This window comes from Barbatula barbatula (assembly GCF_947034865.1).
Source record: "Barbatula barbatula genome assembly, chromosome: 17".
In the NCBI taxonomy this organism is placed as follows: domain Eukaryota; kingdom Metazoa; phylum Chordata; class Actinopteri; order Cypriniformes; family Nemacheilidae; genus Barbatula; species Barbatula barbatula.
In genome coordinates this window covers 18,578,579-18,601,375 of record NC_136780.1, presented here as the reverse complement: position 1 = coordinate 18,601,375, position 22,797 = coordinate 18,578,579, and the positions used below count along the sequence as shown (strand labels likewise).

The 22,797-nt window shown below is 42.9% G+C and overlaps 1 protein-coding gene across 2 annotated transcripts; it reads right to left on the bottom strand.

Moving 5' to 3' along the window:
* Positions 1-469: 469 nt before the first annotated feature.
* On the bottom strand, positions 470-21,470 carry atp6ap1a (ATPase H+ transporting accessory protein 1a). Of its 2 annotated transcripts, XR_013787834.1 has the most exons (11): positions 21,184-21,397; positions 20,770-20,896; positions 18,958-19,032; positions 12,546-12,739; positions 12,211-12,251; positions 12,040-12,125; positions 11,364-11,629; positions 3,356-3,406; positions 3,045-3,282; positions 1,163-1,432; positions 470-1,071 (listed from the first exon to the last, which is right to left on the bottom strand). XR_013787834.1 is itself a non-coding variant. In XM_079477813.1 (10 exons), the coding sequence occupies exons 1-10, from the start codon at positions 21,300-21,302 to the stop codon at positions 1,223-1,225; spliced, it is 1,407 nt and encodes a 468-aa protein (XP_079333939.1). In that variant the 5' UTR covers positions 21,303-21,470; the 3' UTR covers positions 470-1,222. The 2 variants fall into 2 exon arrangements, 1 of the variants encoding a protein (XP_079333939.1); XM_079477813.1 differs by having other exon boundaries at positions 470-1,432; positions 21,184-21,470.
* Between the last annotated feature and the right edge of the window lie 1,327 nt (positions 21,471-22,797).

Below are 22,797 nucleotides of genomic sequence, written 5' to 3'. Positions count from 1 at the left end.
TTGCCCAGTGTACCCACACTTCCCACAGTGAACCCACAGCATGCCCACACTTCCCCAGTGTACCCACACCAAGCCAACACTTCCCCCAGTATGCCCACACATCCCCAATGTACCCACACCACGCCCAAACCCAGCCTGCACTTCAGCCCACACTTCCTCCCGCATTATACCCACGGCATTCCCACACCTCCCCCAGTATGCTCACACTTTCCCCAGTGTACACACAACATGCCCACACCCAGCCTACACTTCCACCAGTGTACCCACAACATGCCCACACCCAGACCACACTTCCCCCGGTGTACCCACAGCATTCCCACACTTCCACAGTGTACCCACACCAAGCCCAAACCCAGCGTACACTTCGCCCAGTGTACTTTGTCTTGATGTCTTTGCTTTTTTCGTTTTGTCTATCCCTAACTGTCTGTCCAAATTTAGCATTGAAATAGAATAAAAGAGCAGACATGTTAATATATACCTTTTGTTTTTATTAAACTGACACATTTCAACATTTCCAAAATATTGCTACATGAACCTTATAGTATCACATACTGTATGTGTTTTCTTTTTTCATTGTTGTAAATAATAACAACATGATGTACATTGCTAATACACAGCAGGTTTTAATTTCACTTCATGGTCAATAAAGCATAGGGAAACACAATGAACAACAAGAGCAGACCACACACTGGAACAAATACCGACCATACACACGTCAAATAAATAACTTTTCATCAAAATAAATTACACAGCAATAATTACTTTTCATATTTACAGTAACAAGCCACGGACAAGGACAACATCAAACATCAAACCATCGTATCAATCTTCATTTATGATTAGGTAGCAAGCACATGGATGAAAGGTGTTTACACATTTGCTTATATGACCATTCATCAAAATAGTCGAACATGCAAATCTATTAAAATAAATATTTATCACGAGAGAATGCCATTTTAAGTGTACTGTCCTGATACTATATCTGATAACTCTCAATCTTATAATGACAAGCTAAGAGTGCAGAATGTAATTCACATATCAAAGGATGATGCATCAACTAGCACAAATTCCCTTTAGAAAAGAAAAAGAAACAGGTCAAAAGTGATATTCGAAGCTTACAAGAGCAAAAAGTAATTTTTTAAACCAAATGCCATTCACTCACGGAATGATCATCACACATAATGACAGGAGGCTAATATTCACGAAACACTGATGGCATCCTTCATTCGGTCTGCGGCACAGAGATGGCCGGACCCTTGGGGTCATCAAAGCGGTCCATGGTGCGAAGCTGCATGATCATGTGCAGGCCGTAGGTGAGCACAAGCATCATGAGAAGAGATGTGACAAGACCCATCCATATACCAGGAGTGAAGAAAGCAGCACAGTCGCTGGCGTAGGAGAAATCCTTGCCGGCCACGTTAAAGCCCTGGATCTACATGACATGACAGAGATTTTGTATTATGGAACACTGTATGTCTAGGAAAGTCAAAAGATCCTGATTCTAAAAAATCAATCAATCAAGAGATCAAGTGCTATGAGGCTATATAACAATGTAACTTTTCATTTTTCAAAGCTACTGTATTTTGCAGTCTCTTTTGAAGGTAGAGACAGTGGGGCCTCTGTGCCCCAGTTTGAGCAAACTGTGTTTTTCCCCACAAACCTATTTTTATAGCCTGAAATTCATAGAAAACGCATAAATATAATATTTCAGAAATATTTCCAGGCCCTAATATGCCCATTCTGGTTTATAAGGATTCTCCATTGACAATATGTTTCGGAAACTCAAGAATAAAACAAACAGAAAATGCTTTGCAAGTAAATTCTGCAATTCGAGAGAAAATGCAAAGGAAGATGAAGTTGCATTTGTGAGAAAATCAAGCCCTGAGAATCTTAAACAGTTTTGGCACAAATTTGGCTCCATAATGACAGCTGGATGAGGTGATTTACCCACATCACATTCATGCTTTCTGATTTCATTGAGCATTGCTCATCTGCATTAACAGAAGATGAAGAGCACAATAACTAACTTGTAGACTAACTACGTCTCCACCGCTTATGTGCACCCCTTATGTGCACACAACGTCGAGAGACCGACAGAAAGGGAACGCCTTGGTTACGTATGTAACCTCGATTCCCTGATGGAGGGAACGAGACGTTGTGTCCATCATGCCGCAAGCGCTGTGCCGGCCCGCTGCAGCTAACGAGAGCGCCTTTTCAAAGTAGAATCGGAGACGATAGGTTCTCAAGTCAAACCCCATTCTGTCAGTCTCGAACAACGTCGAGGTTACATATGTAACCGAGACGCTTTCCTGTAGCTCAGTGGTTAGATCATGGCACTACCAATGCCAAGGTCATGGGTTCTATCTAAATTTCTATCTAAATTTTGAAAACAAATGTATAGTATAATGCAACGCAAGTCGCTTTGGATAAAAGCGTCTGCCAAAATGCATAAATGTAAATAACATTCTAGCTTTAAATACCAAAATGTATGCATTGATAGTTTTGTGCAAGATTCTGAAATAAAGTAAATAGGGCACGTGTTGATTTCATGAGGCATCCACAATCTTTATTTTATAGTTTTACAGACTGCACTTACCACATTTATTTGGAACTGTGACCCTGTCTGTATCCCAGCTAAAGTCTGGGATACAGAAACTTTTGACATCTATGACATAGATAGAGCATCAAAGCCATAGCCATAAAAATTAGCAAAATCTGTTCATGTGTCTTTTGCTGTAAATGACAGATTCCCTCTGTTCGGTGTCGGTGCATTGTCTAATGTTTGTGATCTAGATGTCTTGCGCGCACGTTGTTGGATTACCCTGGTTCCTGTTTACAGTTTGTGAACTTATTATTTTCACTTTTCTAAAGATCTTGTTTTGTTTTGTCCCCCTCGTGGGAAGTGTTTGTTTTCCTTGTTTTTTGGTTCATGTTTTCCCCATTGTGGGTGTTATTTAATAAAAGTTTCTGATTAACCCTTCATCTGCCTGCATCTGGGTTCTGTCCAAACCATTTTGTGACATTCATATCACGGATAGAGGTACCTGTAAGTCATGGAATGAAATCTGCCACTCGTTGGCGTTGTCTTTTGCCGAGTGTGGAAACAGCTGAGGGGAGTATGAACTGCTGACAGATGCGCAGCGGTACGAGTACTCAGCAGGTGCGTATATGTGACGGCTGCCGTTGAATGACGCTTTTTTCCCATCATACTCCAGCTGAAGCAGCTCCATGGCGAACCAGCGGCGAGCAGAAACCTTGTAGTGACGTTGGTTCATGACAAAACTGAGGAGTAAAAGCAGCTCAGATCAAGCAGCTCTGATAGACAGAGTCAGATACATGTGAATGAGACACTTACATGAGCCTGAAGGAACGGAAACTCGGGACATCCTCATAGTTCAGAACCAGCCTGTTATTAGAAAGGTCAAAGATTAGACAAAGGTGACATTTCCAACAACTGTTGGAGGGCTTTAAGGGCTTTTTTGTGTTACAGATTATCCCCCAGCAGGCCACATACCTGCATTGGAGCAGAGACTGAAGGCACATAGAAGAGCATTGTGGAGAATAATAGCGAACAGACCAAATAAAAAAAATGTTCAGCTACAATTTGGGAAAGAAATTATGGTACTCAACCAAAAAATTCCTTCTGTTGCCGTCATTATAGCGGCGGTATTTTTGTAATGTGTGTTTGCTAATATTTACCTTTGACAACTCAAGTTCATTGACTTAACTGTGCCTCTCTCTGCTTGGACGTAAAAAGATAAGAAACACTGCATACAATATGAAAGTTCATAGAATTCAAATTGAAGCATATGCCATATGTCATTTGACAAGGAACCAGAGGTGGCTTTTACTCAAGTGGGTACAGAAATAATTACTCAAGTATTGAGTATTTCAATATTAAAAAATTACTTGAGAAAAGGTTATAAGTAAGCAATGAAAAGACTACACAAGAAGCCAGTTAATAGTAACTTAATATGGCATTATAATATAAATATTATAAATATTATTAATAGTATCAATATTAAACTTTATCAAATTATTATATTATCATCATAATGAAATGCAATATTTACAACAAAAGCAGAGGCCTAAAGAGTAAACAACCAGAAGAATTTCCGTAGATTTATTCCAATCCCAAAATCAATCTATACAGTTAAGAATATGAACCATTTTGAATCCTGCAATGTTTCGTATTCACAATGCATACAATTTAAATAAACTGGAGCACCTCCTGAGATGCGCAGTGGTTAGTATGAAATACTGGATTCCCTTTCTGTCGTTCTCTCGATGTTGTGTCGAGACTGACAGAATGGGGTTTGACTTGAGAACCAATCATCTCCGACTCTTTGAAAAGTCCAATGAACTTGATGAATGGGGCGGCACGCCAGACTAAAGGGTGTGGTTGGGAAGGCGGGACGAGAGCCGTGACGCGGGGCCGGTGGCGTGAGTGATAAGTGCAAGCAGCTGTGCGCGCACCGGTCCCGCATCTTATCACGGAGGAGATTGGGAGCTTAAAAGGATGTTCGGCAGGACTGTTGACGAGAGAGGACCGGGCCCGGACATATGTTTAGTTTGTGTATGTTTTATGGCCGGCAGTCTACCGTGAGGTGGCTGCCGGTTACTTCCGTGTTTATTGTTTATTTAATTAAAGTTTTATTGTTTGAATGTTCGCCGGTTCCCGCCTCCTTTCTTCCCTTATAACGAACTTTATTACATTGGTGCCGAAACCCGGGAGGAAGGAGGGGCATGCTGTCGAAGAGCCCTCGCTGCCGAGGGGCATCGTGGTGTGGAGGAGTTCGGGCAGCGCGGACAAGGGACGTCCGCCGTCGGCTGCCCGAGGCGGTGGTGCTGGAGCAAGAAGAATCGACTGGGACGGAGAGCCCGCTGCCGTGCTCCTGGGCCGAGGTGGGATGGCGGCCTTAAGGAGGGAGCGGAGGGGTCGTCACCTTTGGCCGTGGGCCGGAATCCTGTGTCCAACAACCATGAGGGTGAGGAACAGGAAACGGGGGACCCGCTGCTGGCTGCCCTCACGCCGAGGGCCATCGCCAACCGCCAGGAGGCGGATCAGGCGGTACCCCCGACGTCCAGCACTACCGCATTGCACCGCGAGGAAGAGTTTCTCGGCTGGCTGAGGACCGAGCGACAGTGTGTCAGGGAACCGGACAATTTTTTTTCTTTTCCTCTCTCCCCTCTCTCGTCCCTGTCGCTCCGGGGGCTCCCGTCTCCGTTCTTTCGTCTCGCCGGTGCATACCCCCAGGCGCCGCCGACTCCGAGACTGGCTCCCCGGGGGGGGAGTAGGTACAGTCTCGGTGGTGCCCCCTGGCCTGTAAGGGGTGATGGGGGTATGTGGTGAGGAAGGCGGGACGAGAGCCGTGACGCGGGGCCGGTGGCGTGAGTGAAGTAAGTGGAAGCAGCTGTGCGCGCACCGGTCCCGCATCTTATCACGGAGGAGATTGGGAGCTTAAAAGGATGTTCGGCAGGAATGTTGACGAGAGAGGACCGGGCCCGGACATATGTTTAGTTTGTGTATGTATGGCCGGCAGTCTACCGTGAGGTGGCTGTCGGTCAGTTACTTCAGTGTTTATTTTTTATTTAATTAAAGTTGGAATGTTCGCCGGTTCCCGCCTCCTTCCTTCCCTTATAACGAACTTTATTACAAAGGAAAAGACGGCATGCCCATTCATTCACATTTTTGTTCTTCGGAACCTACGAGGCTTATGCTGAGCGATCTTCGATTCGTGCTACTGGATCTATGACGCAGAGCAGCGAAACTCGTCCTGGCGTTTGCGATTGCCCTGGGCGTTTCAGTAGCTGGTCGGAGGTGTCTAAAAGAGATATTTGTAAAAGAGCAATTTCTCCTGCAGCATGCACATGTCGCCAGGCAAGTTTTCGCCGCTGTAGTCTTGGGTGTGACCACACCATCCTCGAGACAGACAGGCACGATAACTACCTCGGCGCTAAAGTAGTGTTCGTGGTAACGGTTTTGCGGTTAGTAGTGTTCATTGGACACGGCCGCGACACTGTTTGCTTCCTGCTCGACAGCGGCTAAAAAGCCAGCTGCGGCGGCGAGTGGTGGTTAGGGGTGGGCGATATGGACCATAAATTATATCTAGATTTTTTTGCGATTTTAACGATAACGATAATTAGACGATATCCATTAAAAATGTGTTTTTAAAAGTCTGAGTTACTTAATCACTGATGATAATAATGGGCACAATGTCGAATGAAAACAGTGCTTATTTATTTTCTTTAACATGTAAGTATTCAAGTTAAAACAATTCAAAGACATACATAATACTAATTGAATTAGTGTAAGAACATCGAACTCTGAGTAAACATTCAGTTGTACACCTCTGCTGTAATGTAAATTGTACAGCATACAAGCAAGATGAAATTATAATATATGATATAAGTTGGGGAGGGCAGTTGAGCTGAAATAATTTTGACTTGGCACTTTCCCCACCTACTGAATCGACAGCATTTATTTTGCTATATACTTGATGATGGCATTTTTGTAATGTCTTGCCACTGTTGCTTTTCTAATCGTAAGGCACATTTCCGCTAAACGACTCCGCTAAAGTTTGCTGCGTATGTTGTGCAGCAGGTACCTTAGCCGATGTCGGCTTTTCACAGGCAGTGGAGTCTCTGAACTTTTCACACTCTTGGTATTCCTTACTATGGTTGGTCGTCGAGCTGCTTTTAACAGCAACATGTTTCCTACACACTTTGCAGAGTGCCGTCTTTTGCAAAACATCAGTTTTCCCAAAACCGAACCACTTCGATGCAAGTGAGGTTGAGCCACGTTTTAGCAACTAAGTAATCTGAAGTAGATTGCGAGGCTCTGGGTGTCTGCATGTTGTCTCTTTCTGTCAAATGTTTAGCCTAACCACGTTCGTTAACCGGTGTTGAACATGCGTGCGGCCATGCGCTAACCTGTGAGAGAGATGACGACGTGTATGCATACAACAGCAATCACGTGACGTCCTGCTGCAGCCTCTGAATGTGTGGAGTTTTAATGCGTGTTTTGGAGTGTTTTTTCTGAGTAATTAAAATACTCGATAATGAAAATTTGCACATCGTTAACACAACAATCCTGATATTATCGCAGATGATATATATCGCCCACCCCTAGTGGCGGTGGTGATATGGGAGTCCCAGTGGGCGTAACTCCGTCGCATTATTACCGCGGACTGCCCAGGCCCCGTCACGCTCACCGAACCTGTCTCCTATGGGTGTCGCCAGACAGTCTCATAGTGGATCCAGGAGCCACCCGGGTAGACCTAGGACATCGGGTGCAGCTCCGGACACGTGATTGGTGTCAATCCGCATGGGATGGTCCTTGTCACGTCCCACATCAAGCCGGGCCCTTCTCAGGGACTGGTGCCCACTTGGTCTCCAGGAGAGCGTCCTTCTCCCTGGATGCCCACAGCATTCAACAGCCTCAATTTGACTTACGGGTCAACCTGGACAAGAGCATGCTCTCCTCTGTCGGAGCAACTCTTTCCCAGTATGGGACTAGACTCTTGTTACCATACAGCATCCCTCATGAGAGCGTGCCCAGTCAATGCTGTGCTGCCTGGCCCTGGTCAGGCAACAGTCAGTGGTCGCCCTGATACACTCAAATGCTCCTGGGCCATTAAGCGTCCTTGTCGGCAGTCAAGCGTCCTTCTCCCTGGATGCCCACAGCATGCAACAGCCTCAATTCGACGTTGTGACATGCCACATCCGCAGCCCTCCACACTCTCCACGCGACGGTGCGTTCGGAAGCGAAGACTTAAGGCAGGTAAGACAGCAGACCCTGGCAGGACAGCTGTGCTGCCACCACAGAACCTCCCCCCACAGGGTAATGAAGCGGATCTCCCCGCTAGTTCCTCTGTCACAATGTCTCGGGGCCTGGTCACAGCTCCCCAGCACGTCAAAGTGCCTAGTTAGGATGATCCGTCTCGGCCTCGCGATCGGTTTCCAGGCACTCGCCCAAGTCTTGGGACATTCTCTATCCTGAGAGGTGAGATCGCTCCCGTGCTTCGGCTTGCGGTCGCCACCCTTCTGGAGAATTGGGCAATCAAGCCCGTCCCTCTGGCCGAGATGTCTTAGGGGTGACAACCTCTACTTAATTTCCCCTGTGTAAGGTGGGGGGCTCTGCGGAGGCGCATCCTGGAGTCCGTCTGACATCAGGATTGGTTTGTGGTTATCGACACACAACCTCGGTTTTTGCTCTTAAGGGTCGAGCTTACAAGTGTTGCCTCCTCCCCCTAGGTCTGGCCCTCCCTCATTGTGCCTTCACGAAGGTCACGGAGGCTGCCCTCTCTCCCCCCGGGAGCTGGGCGTGCGTATGCTAACTATCTTGACTACTGACTTATCTTGGCACTCGTGGGATCTGTGGCCTACACACTGGGACCATGTGCCTAGCACCTCGACCAATTGGGCTTATGGGTCAACCTGGACAAGAGCATGCTCTCCTCTGTCGGAGCACCTCTTTTCCCAGAATGGGACTAGACTCTGTTACCATACAGCATCCCGCATGAGAGCGTGCCCAGTCAATGCTGTGCTGCCTGGTCCTGGTCAGGCAACAGTCAGTGGTCACCCTGAAACACTCAGAGGCTCCTGGGGCATAAAGCGTCCTTGTCAGCAGTCATGCCTTTAGGTTTGATGCATATGAGACCGCTTCAGCATGGGCTTTGACTGGGGTGCAGGCGGGGTGCAGCCTCCTCGTGGGCACGGGATCAGAGCGCCTCTCTGGCAGACATCTGCAGAGCTGGGGGTTGGGCTGCGTCCAGCCTTTTTGCCAGGCTGTCAAACCGCTTCCCAGTGCTCCTTACGATGTCCGGCGGCCTACTCACCTCTAGAGTAGCAAGGCCTACACCTGTACGGCCGGTAGTAAGAACCTCTCGTCGTGGTCACACGAATTGATGTCTTACTACACCACTGGATGGTTACGATTCGCGAGGACGCTCATTCGTGATTCGCCCAGGCCAGTCAGTGCTGTTCTGCTGGAAATGGTTACTGTCTTGGTTACGTATGTAACCTTGGTTCCCTGATGGAGGAAACGAGACATTGTGTCCATCATACCACGAACGCTGCGCCGGCACGCTGCAGCGAACAAGAGTGCCTCTCAAGTTCCTCAGGCCAAAAAGGTGAATGAATGGGCACGTGCCGCCCCATTCGTCAAGAATATTGGCCTTTTCAAAGAGTCAGAGATGATTGGTTCTCTAGTCAAACCCCATTCTGTCAGTCTCGACAAAACGTCTCGTTCCTCCATCAGGGAACTGAGGTTACATACGTAACCAAGACGTTCACGTGCTTAACATGTGCAAAGTGTCAAAAAGTTGGATGTATGACTGTGCCAAGTATTACTGTGCCAGATACACTACATCAGTTCGTAAATTATCCAGAACAGTGCACGCGCACACATCAACCAGAATGAAAGCGATATTTTGTTTGTTCACGCCATTTTTGCAGATCATATGCAACTGAAAATTGCAGAGATGCTAAAATTGCAGGGATAGCAAATGAAAGATGCAGTGGCCCCAGCAATAATTTGTTCACTGGTCAAAACCACAGGCAGTAAGTGAAACTGCGTCAAATGTCTGTTTGTCGGTGTGTAAGTACATACAATGTAAACAACACAAACTTATAGTGAATTAACGATAATGCGATGATGTATTGACCTGACCCTGCTTTAGTTCTGCCCACTGCACGCCTCCAGGAGCTTGACTTTTTTCCAGAAATAATTGTCCAGCTGTATCTGACTTTTATAAATGTGATAAAACTAAAGATTCTTCTTTATAGTAATAACAACTTTATAGTAATAATAATAATAAATAATAATACGTTTAATTTACATAGCGCCTTTCACAAACTCAAGGACGCTTTACAATCATACAGACAAATTACACAACTGTTCAGTTACTACAAGTGCAATTGCATACCACATCAAGAGTGCTAGCAGTCACTTTCCCTCATGTGCGATAACAATTGCATATATAGTATAACAAGAAAACAAGAAAACAGATTATGACCTAAAGTATAGGTTAAACAGATGAGGTTAGTCTTAAAGTCATGCAGTGTGGAAATTGTTCTAAGAGTTAGGGGCAGTGATTTCCAAAGTTTAGGAGCCATTACAGAGAAAGATCTCCCTCCCGAGATGACAAGCGAAATCCTGGTACAGATAGCATAATTTACCTTCAGATGATCGAAGTGATCGGGAGGGGGTATAGGGAGAGAGTAGGTCGGTGAGATAAATAGGAGCAAGACCATAAAGAGATTTAAAGGTAAGTAGCATGATTTTATGGATAATAAGAGAGGACACAGGTAGCCAGCGAAGATTGAATAGAACGGGGGATATGGGCAGACTATTTAGTGTAAGTAAACATGCGTGCGTCAGTTTTGAATGTATTGCAAACGAGAGACAGAGTACAGTACAGTAGAAAGGGCATTACAGTAATCGAGGCGTGATGTGATAAATCAAGATCAGAATCATCATTAAGAAGACATAAACATGGATTTGTATAATTATAAATATGTAATAGATAGGATAATGTAGAGTTAACACGAGTCCACAGATCGGAAACGATTGACCATTCACAAAAACAAATGAAAGGTGCCCGACAATGAACTGTTATCTTGTCGCAATATATGTGGTCAAATCTCAGTTTTACGTCCAAAAAGCTTGCATGTTGTCTTATTCACTTTACAGTTATCCATAGAGCATACATAACTCCCTTTAAGAGGCTTAAATTGAAGAAACAAGCAAACGATAATTGCCAAATTTGCAACTTGCGATTCCAGATGGATTGGATAGAACCAGGTTTTGTTATGTAATCATTAGGCTTTCTATATGTAATTGAAACAGATGCCCGACCATGGGGGGAGTCATTGATAGTTATTAAATGCTTGGGGTAGTGAAACCCTTTTTAAAATTGTGTTAAATTGTAAGTTAGGTTTTTAAATGAATGCTTTTAAACATGTCCTACCTTGCTTTAATTGAATAAAAACGACATTTGTTGATGTGTTTAAAAACTTGAAACCAAGATTTCTTGACACTTACAGTCACAATTCATATTATAATCTGCACATGTAGAATGTCGTATCACATACAAATTATTTTTTTAATGAAGCTGTATGTCAGTCAGACAAAAAAGTACAAAAACACTTTGTACACATTCCTTTTCAAGTTTCAAGTTTTTCTTTATATATCAGTGCCTATTTAGCCTATTCTAATGATTTCACCTGCAAAAAGATACATTCAGTAATCATACAGTCAGATGAGCTGAGATAAAGGGAAAATCTGTGATTTACTGAAAGTGCAAGATATGAGCCATTGACCTTGAATAAACTGAAAAGCAGAGCTGGCCACTATTTACCGTGAGTGAGTCTCGTTGCAGGATGACCCATCCAGGTTGGGCGTCACACCTTCACCAAAGGTTTTGGGGGCAAGATCATATCTTTCCCATTTTCCGGAACGATACTGGCTCACTACCAGTTTCTCCGCCCAAAAGAGAATGCACGTAGAGCCCTTTTCCTTAAACTCTACAGGCGGGTACGGCGCAGGAGGTTCCCCACGCCGAGACTGCAGGAGAGATCGACTCCCGGCAGAATGACCAGCCAGTGACACCTCCTCCTCCACCACCTGACACAAGCATTTATCACATCTTCACATTCTATTGGCATTACTCACCCATTTTTAAATTGTGTTATATTGCCTTCACACAGAACTGAATTATTCATCCTCAATGTTTAAAGTGAGTCACTGTAGATATTTTGGGGGTGTTCATCATGTGAGAGTAAACTGCACTGTACTGTTTTGTTTGGGGTTGTCCCTTCTACAATTCTACTAATGTGCCATCACAGGTGTGTGAGTGTGAGTGTCAACAATTTTACAGTTTAGAGTTTGACTGTTTATCATTAATTTCTTATCAATGCTGTAATCATTTGGTTTGTCAGTTAGCTTTCACTTGTAGTTTACAATTGTTCATTCCCACAGGCCTGACACTCGAATTCGAAAGTTTGATTGTGGATGTGTAAGTGCACATGTCTCACCCTTGATGGCTGAAGCGCTGTGAACACAGCCGTGTACGGCACAGACTGAGTCTTCATGATGCTGATCACCTGACCAATCACTTCATCTACAACAAACAACATCACATCATCCACTGTTGATCCATGCTTCATTTTGACAATAAACAACTGCAGTGTGAATCGGATACGCACCATTGCCACTGAGAACCTCTTTAGCAGACATAATATCAGCCCTGCAGAATGAAAACAGCTTTAAAGACTCTGGCTTTCCCAGATTTCATGATATATTTGTAAATAGCTGCAATTAACATAAAATGCTGAAAGTATGATTTCAATGTATTGATGCTTTGTCTTTAAAAATGTAGGTGGGTTGATAGGTACAGTAGGGCAACCATGCAGAACAGCAATGTAGCATGCTGCTGTTGTGCATTAGTGCAGCAAGCTTTAATACGCTACTGTTTGAAATATTGGGCTGTATACCGTTGGCTAGTATTTCATCATGAATGATGTCAATATAACACGTTTACCCGCCACTGTAAGGGAGACGGAACACCAGCAGGGCGGCGACAGATGCATTGAGCCGCAGCTGAGCAAGGGTGTCCGAGTTCATGTAGAGAGGCGCCGTCTCAATCTGATTCTGAAGCAGAGAGCAAACTGAAACGGCTGCAGTCGACGACACAGATGGCAGCCACAAGGAGGACGATGCCGACCGCAGAGCCCCCTGCAAATGTGACCGGTGAACAAACACACAAGACATCAATGTGCTTTCCTTTTCAGATAACACAGATAAGACTAAAGTTGCAAAATTCAAAGAATTTTCAAAGGTGGAAATATTCCATGGGAATATTGGAATGGAAATAAACTTAAGCTTAGATATGGGTCAATGACATGACAATTTTTGTGTCTCTGTGGTTTAATTACATTTAAAAGGGTTAACATTTCAAAATACATTTGTAAATAACTTGCATTCATTCTCTTTGGAGAATGTGTCCATTCATGCCTATCAAATTTGATTTTAAATTGAAATGTCAAATAGTGCAACTGGTTATACCATTGGACTTCTATCACAAACCATTCTGTTAGGGGCCAATTTAGTCAAATATAAGTAGTTTATGGGAAAGGGGTGCCTTATCAACAAGTTCAGAATTAATTATCTGAAAGTCCAAGATCAATTTTGATAAATAAGATACTTATGTTCCTCAACATTAGTTGAAATGTTTAGCTTGGAGCTTGGCATTGGAGACTGGCGCAGAAGTGAGGAAATCGTTGAACGTATTTGTTGAAAAAAAAAATTCTCGCTTCATAAAATGAAGGTGAGTCATTCCATGTGAACTCCCTGGCTCGAATTTTAGAATTTTTAATTGCCACTGATGAATAGTTATTACCGAAAGTAATCAATTAATTTATAGAGGGAGGTCAAAATGAGGTGCGTTTTCTTGATAATCTGCCTGAATTGTCACAAATCTCTAGCATGAGTAATAACGTTGATGATCTTGACTTTACCATTGAAAGTTTTAACTCCACCTTCGCGGAAACACTAGACACAGTTGCTCCAATGCGCTTAAAGAACATTAAAAATGGCATCCAACACAAAAGGCTCTAAAGAAAGCGGCACGGAAAATGGAGCGCAACTTTAAGAAAACAAAATTAGAGGTATTTCATTCAGCATAGCATTAGAAAATACAGGAAACCCTTAAAAACATCTAGATCCGCCTACTTTTGATCACTAATAGAAGATAACCAGCACAACCCTAGGATATTATTTAACATATTGGCTAAATTAACAAAAAATACATCGTCAGTGACTTCTGATTCTGAATAACAGTATAGCAGTGATGAATTTATGAACTAATTCACAAATAAAATCCAAAATATTAGAGAAAAAATTATAACAATGCAACCAAAAGTGCAACCCGCTGAACAAACAACTAACTACAGCTCCCCTAAGGAGAAATTGCGATTATTTTCCACCGTAGATTATGATGAACTGTCTAAAATCATTAGATCATCTAAATCAACAACATGCATGTAAACCCTATACCCACAAATCTACTAAAAGAGATGCTCCCAGAAATTAAAGTTCCTCTTCTTAGCATTATTAGCTCATCTCCGACACTAGGACATTTGCCTAAAGCATATAAGGTGGCTGTTTAAAGAAAAAACCCAACGCAACCTAGAGGAATAGTTAACTACAGACCTATTTCGAATCTACCTTTCATAAATAAAGTTCTGGAAAAAGTAGTTTCAACTCAATTATGTTCCTTCCTCCAAAGGAATGACATCAATGAAGATTTCCAGTCTGTATTTAGAGTACATCACAGAGACTGCTTTGATCAGAGTTACAAATGATATGCTAATGGCGTCTGAGCAAGGTTGTATCCCGTTATTGGTGCTGCTAGACCTTAGTGCTGTATTCGACACCACCCTATCATAGACTTGAAAATTACGTCATCATTAAGGGAATAGCTTTGAAATGTTTTAGATCTTATTTATTCGACCGTTTTCAATTTCCAGCAATAAACAATGAGGTGTCACGCAAATCTAAAGTCCAGTACGGTGTACCACAGGGCTCAGTTTTAGGGCCTATGCTCTTCACATTAAACATGCTACCTCTAGAAGATATAATAAAGCGACACAGAGTTAGCTTCCACTGTAATACTGATGATACTTAACTTATATTTCCTCAAAGCCTCATGAAACACAGCAGTTCCATTGAATAATGGAATGCATAGTCGATATAAAAAAATGAACTCCGACAAAACAGAAGTGTCACTTATTGGACCGAAAACCGGCATACGTAACAACCAAGAATACTGCTTAACTATTGACGGATGTACCATAAAACCCTCCTCGTCAGCAAAGAATCTTGGCATTTTATTTAATAGTACTCTGTCATTTGAAAGCCATGTCAACAAAACCTGTAAAATTTTGTTTTTCCATCTTAAAAATATATCTAAACTAATTCATATGCTGTCACCATCAGATGCAGAGAAGTTAATTCATGCATTCATGACATCAAGACTATATTATTGTAATGCACTATTAGGTAGTTGCCCTGCAGGCTTATTTAAAAAACTCCAAGTTAGATCGACAAAAACCAGGAACACTTCCAATAACAACTGATGTACTTGTTGCATCAAAGAGTGCAGAACAGTACTCTACTCTCAGCCAGTCTTTCTTGTATCATTATTCCAAGGTGACCAGAGTGGGCAGGTTGCAGTTCATGCCCAAACCTGATGGTAGAGCGGAGAATAGGATTCAGCGACCTGACAAGAGCTGCGATGATAGAGCTGGATAAAGAAGTATGCAGCGACTTGACACGTCTTCACTACTACTCCATGACGACAGAGATCATGAAGATGGTGGATGTTAGAGACCTTGCGCTCTTCCACCTTCCTTTTGAGGATGCCTCACAGATGCTCAATAGGGTTTAGGTCTGGAGACACGCATGGCCAGTCCATCACCTTTATCCTCAGCTTCTTTAGGTGTGTTTGGAGTCGTTATCATGTTGGAATACTGCCCTGCGGATAGTCTCCGAAGGGAGGGGATCATGGTCTGCTTCAGTATGTCAAAGAACATGTTGGCATTCATCGTTTCCCTCAATGAACTTTAGCTCCTCAGTGCCGGCACCACTAATGTAGCCCCAGACAATGACACTCCCACCACCATGCTGTAGGTAAGACACGCTTGTCTTTGTACTCCTCACCTGGTTGCCGCCACACACGCTTGACACCTAAACCAAATAAATTAATCTTAGTCTTATCAGACTGCAGATTAAGGAGATGGATTCGCAGCTCTGTCTTTCGCAAAAATAACTTATGAGTGTGAACAACAATAGTCAAGTCAAGTCAAGTCAGCTTTATTTATATAGCGCTTTTTACAATTTTCATTGTTACAAAGCAGCTGTACAAGAAAAAAATGACTATAAGTAAAACATAAGAGGTGATGGAATTCAAAACACAGGTCAAATATCAGACACAATAGACGCAACTAGAAGGCGTTATATGTTAATGGCCCCTAAACCCTATACACACATTCTGCAAACAATGTCCCGCCTGTCCCACCCGCAAATTACCCTTATGCATTCCTTACAACCTATCTGATGCAAAACCGCTCCGAATAAGAGGCCAATTGATCCAGTAGGTATTGGAAACAGATGACTGATCTAACACAGATTGTTTGCACACTTATGTGTTCTGATCTATCCGCGTGTTGAACTGATGAGGTAAAAATTATGCCACACTGTTTATTGCCAAGATCTTAAATGGTAATGCGTCGTGCTTCACTGAAAATAGGCTTGTTCAACTTTATGGGGCGGTGTGCAGAACCACCTGGCATATGACATCAAAGAACAGCTAAAGCATTTCAAAAGCAAACAGAGCAGTCGACTACTGCTTGTCAATCGACCACCGATTGTCAACTGATTGCCAAACCTGTCTGGTTATATCCTTACAAATTCTTCCTAATACCTTTGTGTTCATCACAAGAAATTTATACAGATTTGGAACAGCTTGAAGGTGAGTAAATGACGACAGAATTTTCATTTTTGGGTGAAGTTTCCCTTTGATGGGTATCATTACAAACCATAGGCAATTATGAAAAGAAACCAAAACTCTTTAGCAGTGATCTTCTCAAGAAAGGACACATGATAAATTTAAGTATGATGAGTTGAAGTTAGAAAAATTGTTAATGAGAAACATTGTAGCAAGTATTAGTACCGTTGGTTTTACATTGTAGATAAATTAACACATTTTACATAAGATCAAAAAAGACAATGCCATGTTGAGTATTTTCAAAATCTGTAACCTCCATTCACTGATGTCGACAGAATGGAGTTTGACTTGAGTACCTATCATCTCTGACTGACTTGAAAAGGCCAATGAAAATTGGCAAATTCAATTTTCATGCCAGCCTCCGCCCCGGATATCCGGGTATAAAAGGGAGCCGCATTCACTCACCTTTTGTGCTGAGGAGCCTGAGAATCGTTTCTCGACTGCTGCAGCAGGGGGCCAGCGTTGTGGCATGAAGGACCCTTTCTGTCGTTGTGTCGACAGAATGGGGTTCCTATGAAAACGCCACTGCGCTGTGTTGCGTCACAATCTCCAGTGGAGAGACGCTGACTGGCCTGGGCGTGTCAGACGCGAGCGCTAGTGCGAAATTGTAACCTACCAGTGGAAAGGTAGGGGGTTCCAGAGCTTGAGAAAGGTGGGGAGCCCCTGCCACCGGCCATCACGGTGGGCGAGGTCAGTGGCGGTGTGGAGTTTTGGCATAAGCCCCGGGTCGGCCCTTCCCTTGTGCAACTCTTTCAACGCCTTGGCCTGGTGGACCTGCAGGATGGCCATGGCGTGAAGACCTGAGGCAGCTTGTCCCGCAGGAGAGTAAGCCTTCGACACCAGGGATGCCGAAAACGTAAACATTTTGGAGGGGAGCCTTGGTCGATCTCTCCAGGTGGCAGCCGTCTGCACCGAGAAGGGGGAGTTCCAGGTCTTACTGAGCTCCTCATGCACTTCCGGGAGAAATGGCACTGGGGCCGAACACGGCTTAGAGTCGCTCCCGGTCCCGAGAGACCAAGTGTCCAACCGCAAGCATTGGGGGAGGGGCAGTGCAGTGCACTGCAGCCCAATACTTGTGGCTTCCTGGGAGAGCATGGTTGAGATCTCAACGTCAGCTTCACCCTGAGCTCGACCTCCCGAGGGAGGGTGCTTCAAGGAATCATCGGATGCCAGGAGGTCGCCCTCCGAGGCTGCATGCCCGTTTCCGAATACACGCGGGCATGACGTGTCCACGAACGCTGCCTCAGCATGCCGGAGGCCCAGATACTTGAGGCAGACGTCGTGTCTGTCCCCCTCTTCGATGAATGCGTTGCACTCACGGGGCAGAGACCGGCATGCAAATTTCATTCGCCAATTTTCATTGGCCTTGTCAAGTCAATCAGAGATGATAGGTTCTCAAGTCAAACTCCATTCTGTCGACACAACCTCGAGAGACTGACAGAAAGGGAACCACAAATAAAAGAAAACACAGATTATATTGAAGAGTGACCCACATTACATTACTAAACTACTTCAGTGCAATGCAGACATGGTTAAAATGAAGGTGAGCCTTTTCAACTTCCATGCCCTGTCCGATTCAGTTTGAAAAGAGGACGAAAAGCACGAAAGTTTTATGACAGCAAGCAAAGCTTGCCAAATAAAAGTGATAATAAAATATCTAAGATATGGTCTGCTGAAATGTCTTACTTATGTTTCATATGAGTGTATAATATAAAGTAAGCAATAACTGCATCAATGACACTACCACAACTAGTAACATCACCATAGTGACGGGTAAAATTTGATTATGACGGATATTTTCCGAGCCTGTCCGTCAATGCTTTAGCGTAGATTAGAGAGCTGTAAACTAAAATATTGATCTCGTCATACTAGTTTCAATCAGATACCAAAAACAGCGTTGGTATCGATACTACTGATATTAGGATCAATCAGCCCCTACAGAGGAGCATACACGAGCAGTTGAGAAAGAGAAAAACATCCAGCCCCGTTGGACTAAACAGCAACACAAACAAAATACATTTTGGGAAGGTCTTTCTCTGTATGTGAATAATGATTCTGTCGGACAATGGGGCAATTTGTGGAAGTTTCTGTCAGTTAACAGGAATTGAGTCGAGTTTAATAAATATTTTATACCTGTTTTAATGACTGACAATATGAATAGACAGTTAGTTGCATTAAAATACATTATGTGACAGTTAAGAGACAGAAATAAGTCTGATTCTGAGCAAAAATGTGATGTGATGAAATAACAGATATTCAAATGATCACGTTGAGAATCGATTCTGAATCAAAACGTGACCCTTAGAATCGATTCTGAATTGAATCAGTAGGACTAAAGGATTCCCACCCCTGCTTAAATTGGACTTAAGACAACCCATATACATACCTCAAGATTGCGGAAGACACTGTCCTGTTTGTTTCCAAATACTCCTCCATACATTGTGAAGTCCTCCACACTCAACTGAAAGATCAAGGAACCGAACCATCAGTATTTCATTTATAAACAACACATGTGCAGTATTACACACCACTACATACAGTTAATGTGTGATCATTGTTTATGTGTAGGAAAACTGAAGTTGATCTAACTAAACACTGTGTCAATACTGACTGTGGTGTGCGGCAGAGACTAGTTCTCTTCTCAGGACATCGGCTTAATGTACTCTACAAAATCAATGTTATCCAGCCTGATCGTGGAATGTGCTTCATTACAATCACACAAACCTTAAAAGCATTGCTTAGCTACAGAAATCAAAGTGTTAGGGATGGGCACGAGTCCTCGAACGCGACAATCTATGATGAAAACAATGATCGTTTTGGGTCGATAAATACGTTTTTTAAATTAAATAATTTTCTTTCTTTCTGGTTGGTTATGCTGGCATTTCGGGTGGTACTCAGAGATTTGATTGGTTGCATTGATTCGTTATCACCTTACACTCTGTCTACACGTTTGTTGCGTCTATTTCTGCTGCATCCAGTGGAAACAGAATTTCTGTTTATAATGGGTTCTAGTGTTGTATTTGTATCGCTCGCGGAGCGTGGCAAGCATTTTCAATCCATTCCCATGATAGTTGAGCATTCCTCTGCTCCACGAGTGCCACATGAAGATGCACTCAAGTTCATAAGATGCGCACCAGTGTATTTGGACACAAAATGTCAGGTGGGAGAACTACTATCAGACAGAAAAGTAAATCGTGCATAAGATACTTCACCGTCAGACACTAACTGACAGAAATGCAACAGGGCGGAGATGACGCTTCACCTCACGCTGATATTTATTTTTAAATGTTTACTGTATTTTCAAAAACATTGATAGTGAATGTTTAATAATCTAACAGTGTTAATTTAATTATTTACTCAATCTTGTCATAGTTTTTATCAAACTATGCCCCGCCCCCTCTAATGCACCACCCCCAATTAATCGACTACTCATTTTTCAAACCTTTCAAGTACTCGAAATGAAATATGAACAAAAATGCCCATCCCTACAAAGTGTACACAATAAACATCAGTTTCAAAAACATGCTGCAATTAGTGTCTGAAATAGTTCTTGATTTTACAAAATATTCTGTCTTTTTAAACATTAAAAACATTATTACAACGCAGATGTAAATGTGAATCCCAAAAGATCAATGTGCTCTCAAACTTTTAGACCACACTGCGCACTGGAACATTGTTGAATGTGTGTGCACTTTACCACCATCACCCCGAACCATTCTAAGCATGTCTGGAACCGTTGCGGTTATGTTTCCATATGAGCCTGGCTCGTCACAGCACGATTACAAACCTGTCTCAGCCCGTAATTTTTAGACAACTGTGCAAAATTGTGATGCCTCTAAGGATTGGTCCCTCATCAGTTGCCTAGATACCAGTTTCTCTCTGACGCCAAAATAGTGTGTTACTGAAGAAGGAAATAAAGTCAAACCAGGTGTATAACAGCCGGAGCTGAAGGGCACCTAGTGAAACAAAAAGTTTTTCAAGTCATAGAGTAGTCTATTGCGTTACCCAGGCAATGAGTGACGCATTTGTATTTACATTACACAGAGTTCCGTTATCAGCCCCGCAGTGGAAAATGAAAAAATGTCCACACCGACATTGATCGGCATGGAGTGGAATGGTTAGGCAACAAGACCAGTTCAGCGTGATTGATGAAAAGCTCTCGGTGCATGCAGTTTATGACGTGTATGTGTGTGTTTACTTTATCCTGCAGGAAGAGCAGTAGGTTATGAGGTGAAGTGCTCAGGGCTCTGGTCAAATATGATCCCAGCTCATCAACTGACACCGTGTGGCCGGATGATGGAGCATTCACTGGAGACAGTGCAAAACTGCAGAATACAAAAAACGAGAGAAATCACAATACAGTCACGCAGCTGTAACACAAAGCATCACTATCAGCACCTAAACATACTGTGAACACTGGAAAACTCATTTTGAATATTTTGTTGCACTGCTGATAAACATAAATGTTCGTTGTCAAACGAGCTGTCTGCAGGGTTTGTCAGAACTGGACAGCGCCGTCATACTGCGCTAGCAAGAGAAGTCAACGCTATCTGTCTTTCTCCACCAGATCAATATTACAACGCAAACGTTCATACAATTGTCTGCTATTTACCCGTCACTAGCCCACACCACCAGCGGCACTTTATCATCGCAGTTCACCGCGGCAAAAACGCACATAAAGACCAAGAACATCTTCCTGCCGTTATGTGATAGCGTCCCCACAGCGGCCATTTTCCGCGAGCTAAACCGTGACGTCACCGCCAGCCGTCACCATAAGCGCGCATTTGCACAAAAATGCACGCGCTTGGCTTGCTGGCTGGAGCATCGGGCGAAAATCTCGACTGTTGTAACTTATGCGGACTACAATTTTGTCTGCTCGCGAAGCATTCAAATGCCAATAAATGTATCGTTGTAACCTCACGTTGTTAACATCGTTTTTCTAATTGAATTTAAACACATACTCCCTCACATTAAGGATTAATTTAATTTGTGATTGAATTTGTCTGTTAATGACTTGTATACACTACAAGACTTTTAAACTAGACATCATACACTTCTTGAAAGTTTCAGATCGAATCAAATCCGCAGACTTTCTGCAACAAGTCCAGACTGAAAATCTGAAGTTTCACTCATACATTGTGTTTTTATTTAAATACAGGCCTCCAAAATGGCCTGTACGTACTATTATTTCTATAAGTTCAGATAAATGTTGAGAAAGAAAACTAACGGATTGCATAGACTCATTCCACCTTACAATGATAGTATCCCACTTCAGTGGGTCACTCATACAATATTTGTATGCATCATGCAAGTGCAGAGATTGAAAACGTCATCGTCATTAAGAAGATGCACATATATTCTGTTCAATATACAGGTCATTGAGACACCGAAATTTAAATGGGTTCACGTGTCTTGCTAGTCTAGTCTAGTCTAGTCGTTCATCTTTAAAGTTTATTTTAGTCTTGTTTAAGTGTATTTAGTATTAGTCCTGTCTTGTCGTGTTATTGTATCCATGTTTTGTTATGTTTCCCCACGTGGGTGTTTGTTTTATTATTTATTAAATTATCTGTTAACCCCTTACCCGCTGTCTGCACCTGGGTCCTCTCTCCTTGTCTCACCACTCGAGAATCATGACATAAAATAATGTTATTTTAGCTTTAAAGATTTATTGTAATTGCCTCAATGACGTGTCTGTCAAAGGCTGGTGTTATACTGATCTGTTTTTCCCTTTATTTGAATACAAAACCATCACATGTAATAAAAACATTTGGAGCCTTGGTCATCATGGCTCATAACCATGAAGCCCTAAAAACTGTGCTGTGTACAAATCCCTGACGCTGTCCATGGTGTTTAAGAAACCAATTGATTTATCACATATTCTGCTTGGTGTTGTTTACCCGTAATTTTTTGTCTTTGAATATTACTGTCTAAACTACACAATGTAAAGCCTAGGCCTATCAAGCCTGAGAAATTCTCTGTTACACCTTTGTATATCCTACATTAATGCAACGGTCGACAGTTGTTAGCTGTTGTCCACCAGAGGGAGCAACAGAATAATGTATGGTTTTGGGGCTGGGAGCTTAACATTTGTAGATGTGTCACAGTACATTCACCTGTAGAAAAATACATGCTGTGAACTAACACATTTACAAATTTAAGTAGCTTAGATTATCGCTACTTTGTATTTCTCTGAATTATTTTGAAAATATTTCCAAATTCTTAAAAT

Coding starts and splice junctions, on each gene's coding strand:
- atp6ap1a (XM_079477813.1), bottom strand. CDS start 21,302: ATGGCCGCTGTGGGGACGCTATCACATAACGGCAGGAAGATGTTCTTG. Junction 20,897..21,183: donor GTGGTGTGGGCTAGTGACGG/GTAAATAGCAGA, acceptor TGTATTCTGCAG/TTTTGCACTGTCTCCAGTGA. Junction 12,252..12,545: donor CGTCTCCCTTACAGTGGCGG/GTAAACGTGTTA, acceptor TTCATTCTGCAG/GGCTGATATTATGTCTGCTA.